General features: G+C 33.3%; 1 protein-coding gene across 2 annotated transcripts; it reads left to right on the top strand.

Moving 5' to 3' along the window:
• The first annotated feature begins 2,738 nt into the window (after positions 1 to 2,738).
• On the top strand, positions 2,739 to 7,006 carry LOC110735161. 2 transcript variants are annotated; one of them, XM_021915328.1, is made up of 5 exons: positions 2,739 to 2,985; positions 3,073 to 3,172; positions 5,015 to 5,038; positions 5,162 to 5,533; positions 6,480 to 7,006. In XM_021915328.1, the coding sequence occupies exons 1-5, from the start codon at positions 2,879 to 2,881 to the stop codon at positions 6,603 to 6,605; spliced, it is 729 nt and encodes a 242-aa protein (XP_021771020.1). In that variant the 5' UTR covers positions 2,739 to 2,878; the 3' UTR covers positions 6,606 to 7,006. The 2 variants fall into 2 exon arrangements, with proteins under 2 accessions (XP_021771020.1, XP_021771021.1); XM_021915329.1 differs by lacking the exon at positions 5,015 to 5,038 and having other exon boundaries at positions 2,740 to 2,985.
• Positions 7,007 to 7,031: the final 25 nt, after the last annotated feature.

Here is a 7,031-nt window from a genome sequence, read left to right as displayed (position 1 = left end):
TTCTCTAATTCTCAACTCATGACCTTCTCCCCCCTATTTCCTTCTTTCTTGTTTGCCCAAACAAACACCGTAACCGCACTACCATTGTTGCTGCCAACTTAGCTTATTGTTGTCCATCTCTGCCGACCATACATTACCCTTCTCCCATCAACTTGTGCCTACCCATATCACTATTGTTGCCGCAGGTGCTACGCACCCTTCTGCTCATTGTTGCAACTTGACTCCTTCCTTTTTATGTATCCATAATACTACTATGAATCTATTATTTCTTGTTTTTACTACTACTTTAAAGCTAATACTATTATGCTACTACTTTAAAGTATAGTTTTAATTTACTAATTTTACGTACTAAGAATCTATTATTAGCAACAGTGGCGGATCTAGGGGGTACACAGAGGTACAGCTGTACCCCCATTCCGGAAAAAAAGAAACTGATGGAAAAAGAGACCGCGTGTTTCTAACAGGTGGTCTCTTAGTTACTGTCATGTAATTAGCCAAGAAAACGAATCGGCCCATCTTTGTTTGTATTAAATTCAAAGAGACAACCTATTTAAAAAAATTGGTCTCTTAACCTTTAAGGGGATACTTTTAATTTTTCCAGATTTGTATTTTTCAATCAAAGATACTTGTTGTTACAAATAACAGGTCTCTTGGATAATCTCTTTTTTTAGCCCACAAAGACATTTAGTTACTCAATTATAAGACTTGTTGTCGGAGGACAGATTGTATCGTACACGCAAATACTAATACAAAGTAAAATGAATTATGATTTATTAACTCAAAATTTAGTTAGGAAAAAATTATTGCAATTCACATATTATTTTGTAATTTTTTATTTATTTACTTTTTTTTTATCGAACTTCATTTCATACCCCCAATTCCCCAAATCCTGGATCCGCCACTAATTAGCAAAATACACTAATATTATCATTATGATACTACTACATCTAATATAAAGGATTGGTTTATAAGTTAATAGTTTGGTAGTTCATGCACTGGTAGAGTATTATTTATAGTTTTGTTTTTATTTTGTTAACCTTATATTAATTAAGGTTATTTTATTTGTATAGGAGGATTCCCTTGATCGTGGTCAAGTGTAGTAGTCGTACCTTATTTTTCTCATGACTAAGGAACGTATAGGTGGCTAGGTCCTTGATACAAGTTTTGAATGCGTGTTTTGGTGAATGTTTATTTTAATAGTTGTTAAATATTGCGATGAGTTAAAAATATAATTTTACGACTTAAAGATTTGATCTTTAAAAGTGTTAATTTATTTCATAAAAGTTGTTTATAAATCACTTGATTACATGTTATTGAATTAAAGGATTTAATTTAAAATTTGAAGCTCATTATGGGCCTGAGTATTTAATATTTTATTGTCCCTCTACCCGGAACTGGTTAAGTAAGACCATGAGCTTTGCATGATCTGGTCTTTCCTCGAGTATAGTTTAACTTGCTTGGGGGTTGTGCAGGCTTAGGTGAGGAAAATTGATTTTTGAAATTTGTCTAAAATTGGAATATTTATAATTTGGAAGGTTTCTATTAATAAATGTTACCACTATTGGAAGGTTTAATTTTGGAAAGTCTAAATTCAGAAAGTCTAATTTTGGAAATTGACTTTTTGGCAAGTTTAAAATAAAAAAATGTTTGTCTAATAAAAGTATTTACATGCCTTGCACTTATATGTACTTAGCATTTTTGCTAATCCTTTTTCCTTTTTGTTTTTGGCTCACCCTGTTTACAATTATTGGTAAGCAGTCTTGATTTCAGGTGTGGAGTTGTCCGTGCGTATGCTAGAGTCGAGATTGGGATCACCTAGTTAGGAGTTACTTTTATTTATGAGTAGACAAGTTTTTATTGGAGTATTTTGAAACAATTAGTGTGATTATTTTTATTATTAATAATAAAAGTCAGTTATTTTCCGCTGCCAATTTGAGTAATTAAATAAGGCTTAAGTTTTCACGTGGCGGTAATACGCCCAACTCTATCATTGCGGTATTTGTATACGTATAAATATAGTATTTACGTAGAGGAAGATTTAGGGGTATTACACACTCATTCATTTAATGGTTATAGAAATACATACACTAACAAAACTTCTTTTTTATTATTCAATTATGTATTTTTTAATTATAAATGTTCTTCATGTTCATCGAAAAAACATTTTTCATGATTGTCGGGAAACATAAATCATCAACCATGATAATCACCATCACTTTTGTGTCAACTTTTCTCCCTTTACATAATTCATCAATTTTTTTGCATGTAAAAATATTTATAATTTTTACATGTATTTTATTGTATGCTAGATTTTGCACTCTACATTTTATCATTACTCGTATTAACTTTTGTAAGGCTGCATTTGTATTTTTTTTACTTTAAAAAATTGTATTTTTTTTTTGGATTTGTATTTTAATATAAACGGATTATCTTTGTTCTAAAATCATTAAATGTAGGAAAAAACTATCAGGAATAATATGATCTTTCAGCGTTCTTCCAAATATAAAACGACTTTTTGATTATTTAGGAATAAAACGATCTTTAACATGCATTTGCTCAAAATAGGATGTAACCGGTTGGTAACCTATTTGATAGGTAAATTGTGACACATGTCACGCCATAACTGGTTAGTTATTTTTTATTCATTATTTTTTCAATTTCAGCTATAATTAAGCTTTTCGCTTTTCACCAAACACGGCAGTAGCCATAGTCTTTTATACATTAATAAAGGCTTGAAATGCCAATCGTGCCCCAGTGCTGGACGAACGAATACCAACATGAACCCAGCTTTTCACCAAATACGGCCATAGTCTTTGACTGCCTCAGTTGTTCATACTCTTGTTTTCCACTTGAACACTAGAGTGAAACAACCCAGAAAATGAAGGTAGCACCAAAGTTGGTATTCCTCGTCAAGGATCCAGAGGGCTTCTCTGCCGCAATCTACGACTCTCTTCAGCCTACCTCTGATTCCATTCTTCAAAGATCGTATGTGTTTTTTTTTTGGAAAGATCTTTAATTTTTATTTTTGTTTTGATGGTTTTTTTCTGATAAATTCTGATTTAAATTATGTAGAGAAGAAACTTTTGAGCTTTCATTGGAGCAATATGGGATAAAAGACCAAAAAGCATGTGGTAACATCGCTAATTTTTTTGATAACAATAACTTGTTGCAGGTAGTATTTTCGTTTCTTAATTGTTTTGTGATATTATTTATTTAATGATAATTCAAGGTGTTTAAATTTTAAAACCACTTGATAGAATTTTTAGAAATTTCTAATGATATGTTACTTTGGAGCGTTGAAGAATTAGTTGATAGTTTAGTGAATATTTGCTTTAGCCCCTTTATTCCGGGGCTATTGAATCAGCTCTAAATGACAAGTTTTTGTATAGTTATGCGGTCGAGTTCGTGGGAGATCATTAGGTTACTTGGAACAAATGATTTCTAGAAATCTTGTTAATTCGCAAAAGTTACTTACATCTCCCACTTGCCGCTTAGACTATTACACAGATAATTTTTTCACAATCTTTTGGATAATCTGAAATGATAATCTGAAATGATTTCGATGTGGCAGAAAAGAAAGGATTTTGAATCTAGAGTGATCTTTACCAAACTAGTTGTAAACAAACCCAAGCAAAAGTATTTTTGAGGATGTAGTTTAGTAAAGGAATACAAGAGTAATTGACAATTGAAGGGAAAAAAGAATGTTTTATGAACCTGAAATACTGATATTCCATCTACTTAATTAAGGACTTAAGTTAAGTATTGGTTGACATATATAATCACATTTGCGATATATCATTGTCCCAATGGTAGGCCGGTAGTTGTCTAATGGCTAAAGTTAGATATGTGTCAATCAGAGATGTCCTACCAACAAAGTGTTGGCTCACTTGGTAAGACTCTTACATCATATCCTAGTGGTCTGGGGTTCGAACCCTTCCAAGTGAGGGTACTTGGGGGTAGGGATTCCCTTACACTCCCCTCTACTCCCAAGTGCATGCCGCAAACTTCATTGAAGTATAAACTGATTGGATCAGGTTATCAATGGGAGCACAAGGAACTCAGCTCATTCTGCTGTGGGACTAATGGCAGCTTGTATTCAATCATAGTTTTTACATGACTATTTTGCACTTGTCTCTTTGCTATTCTTGATTAATCAGGAATGCCTTTAGTGTTTGTTTCTTAAGCTTTAAGCCTTGAAACTCTAGTGATTCATAGAGGACCCCTTAAAACTCAATGAGCAATTGTGGATGATCGGTTCCATTTGTTTTACATTGTAATTGTGTTTAAGAATGAAAGTGATTAAAAATTTCTGAAATAAAAATCAAACAACTATGTTTCAAGTCAAAACCTAATCAAGTTTGACTACATCAGAATTATCACAAGATGCTGTGCAATTAGTATGCTGCTATTGTTGATTGATGGATTAGTCCTCACTTATGAGCTTATGTTAAGTAATCCATAGAAGTCCAATTTACTTTTGTCTAAAAGTTCATGTTCACTGTTGTTTTGCATCTGTCTACATACAAAAAATTTCTGAATTCACGGTAAAGTCAGAAAGGGCTTTACATTGATCTTATTGCAATGTTGAATAATGTGTATAAAGTGCCAAACTGATTTCTTAAGCGATCCAGCTCGTCAAGGAACCAAATTTTTATTCCCTGCAACAGCTCATGGTATCCTTCTATGAGATCACAGGCTTCCTTAGTAGCCCATATTTGTGGTGTGCAACTTTGTAGAATGATTGCAATGGTTTTGATGAATCGTCAATCATTAGAGAAAGAAAGAATTTTCCTCTTTTTTCAATTTATTAGTAATTATTGGTAAGGGTTGGAATATTGATAAGATTAGAGATAAAACTAATTTTTTGCGACTCTCTTTCTAATTATATGGTAGAGAAATATATAAGATTTGGTTTTGCACTTTTGGGTGCCTCCTCTGCATATTTTGTCTTCTCTGTTCTAAGTCAAATCATCTAAACTTTGATTACTTGAACCGTATGCTGCTGCATGCTCAGACAACAAATCCAAAACACCTGAAGGTACTGAGGCACTACCAGATTTTCAGCATTCTAAGGCACTGTCAGATTTCAACTAATGCATGATTACTATTGATGCCCTTGAGAGATGTGTAATCTGCAGCATGTTACACTTTTTTTCCACAGGTTTCTTTGTTGCTTGTGGAATATTATGAACCCCCACTTTTGTCATGCGTGGTAAATGAGGTCTTGAAGTCAATAAGTGGTGAACGCTTGTCGTCCACTGTGAGTCTGATACTCCCATACATTCTGCCAGCAGCAAAGCTCAAGTGTGAAGATAAAAATTCATTCATTATCAACAGTAGGTCTTCTCTGTATGGTTTCCACACGGGGCCAGCAACAGAGTTTACAGAAGATATAATTCGAGAAGCCGACAAGCCACCTTTGTCTTTGCAGATCACTTATGAGCCATTGGCTTGCTTACTTCAGCTAGTCCAATTCTTTAATATTTCAACTGCTGTCCTTATTGGCAAAAGAGGCGTGAATGAAGAGCAGGAGGTACTGTCATTTCACCTGTTTATCCATATTGTCTAGCTTCTTAGCCTGATGATATAATACTTTTGAGTCAGTAAATTGCCATGCAAAAGATTCTTCGTTCAAGTAATATAGACATTTTTGCAACTTGTCTAGATGTCTAGTTACCTTCTAAGCAATTGTGGTATTGAGTATTGGCCTATGTCAGGTTTACTTTAGAGATCTGTCTAATTATAGGCAGTATCTCGACTCATTTTAGCTCCTTAATAAATTAGAGCAGTACTTAATACTCGAGCCCTAATATTATCATAAATGTTTCACATATCATAATGCTACCTTTATACTTTTTCAGTTTAAGCCTTCACCTCATTTTATACTACCTCCGTGTCATATTATTTGTAACTTTGGAGGATGCACGGACTCCTAGGAAAAAATTGTTTGTGAGTGTAAAATGGAGAGAGAAAAATAGGATGCATGTAATGAGGAGAGAAAGAGAGAGCGAGAGAGAGAGAGAGATGACAATTTAAAAAGAAAAGAAAACATTTGTTGCAAATAATGTGTAGCATCCATTTTGGCAAAAGTTGCAAATAATATGAAACGGAGGTAGTATGTCACTGTCAACTCATTAATATGTAATAAATAAAGGAAATTTAAATGAATCCTCTTATCAGCCAAAGATAAGACATTTTCTGAAGGTGATACGACTCTTTAATTCTTATAAACTTGGAAGTCAAAAGTCCCTTTCTGATTTTTTAGATTTGTTTTTATTAAAGTATGCCTTTGTTGCAGTTTGATTGTTTAATATTTGTCCAGAAAATTGGGAATTGTATTTAAGGCTTCTCTTGACAGTGGCTTTATCAAAAGCTATGTGTAACTGTTCTATTAGTCCTTGATTAATGAATGGCTTGCTACTTGCTTTATTCTCATTTATGCTTGCTGATAATAAACTCCGATATCTGTTTCTTAATAGGTACTTTGTGAAGTAGGAGAGAGTTTAGCAAGTGCATTTTCGTTGTGCTTCATCAAGAACCGGATCAAGTTGAATCTTGGGGAAACAGTGAAACAAAAGGAACCATGGCGTGCACTATATGGCTGACGTTATGCTTTGCAGAAAGCTAGCAGTTCCATGCTTATGGCCTTGATTAATTAGAACACTTTTCTGTCATGCTTAGTGTTGCCTATGTTTATTATTTTGGTCCTTGAATGTTGAAGGAGATGCACTCTGATCTTGCATTGTGAGCTTAAAATACAGGGCAGCATACTGTGTTAAAAGATAGTACGAGTAGTGTATCGTATATGCAAGAACATGTATACCGTAGTTACTGGTTTATTGCTAGGTTTAGGAGACTATTTATTTATTTTATTTTTAGTCTCTATTCATCCCAAAATATTACTTAGAATTACTCCCTTCTTCCTAAAAAATTGTTTTTCTCAAATTATTGGCGATGGAGTTTTGCAGAGTATAAATGGAAAGAAAAAGAAGGAATTTTTAGAAAATTACGTTATTTTATTTATTTTTATT

Source organism: Chenopodium quinoa, unplaced genomic scaffold, assembly GCF_001683475.1.
Source record: "Chenopodium quinoa cultivar QQ74 unplaced genomic scaffold, ASM168347v1, whole genome shotgun sequence".
In the NCBI taxonomy this organism is placed as follows: domain Eukaryota; kingdom Viridiplantae; phylum Streptophyta; class Magnoliopsida; order Caryophyllales; family Amaranthaceae; genus Chenopodium; species Chenopodium quinoa.
The sequence above is the reverse complement of the archived record's forward strand: the minus strand, read 5'-3'. Positions and strand labels throughout refer to the sequence as shown.

Coding starts and splice junctions, on each gene's coding strand:
- LOC110735161 (XM_021915328.1), top strand. CDS start 2,879: ATGAAGGTAGCACCAAAGTTGGTATTCCTCGTCAAGGATCCAGAGGGC. Junction 5,039..5,161: donor CAAATCCAAAACACCTGAAG/GTACTGAGGCAC, acceptor TTTTTTCCACAG/GTTTCTTTGTTGCTTGTGGA. Junction 5,534..6,479: donor GCGTGAATGAAGAGCAGGAG/GTACTGTCATTT, acceptor GTTTCTTAATAG/GTACTTTGTGAAGTAGGAGA.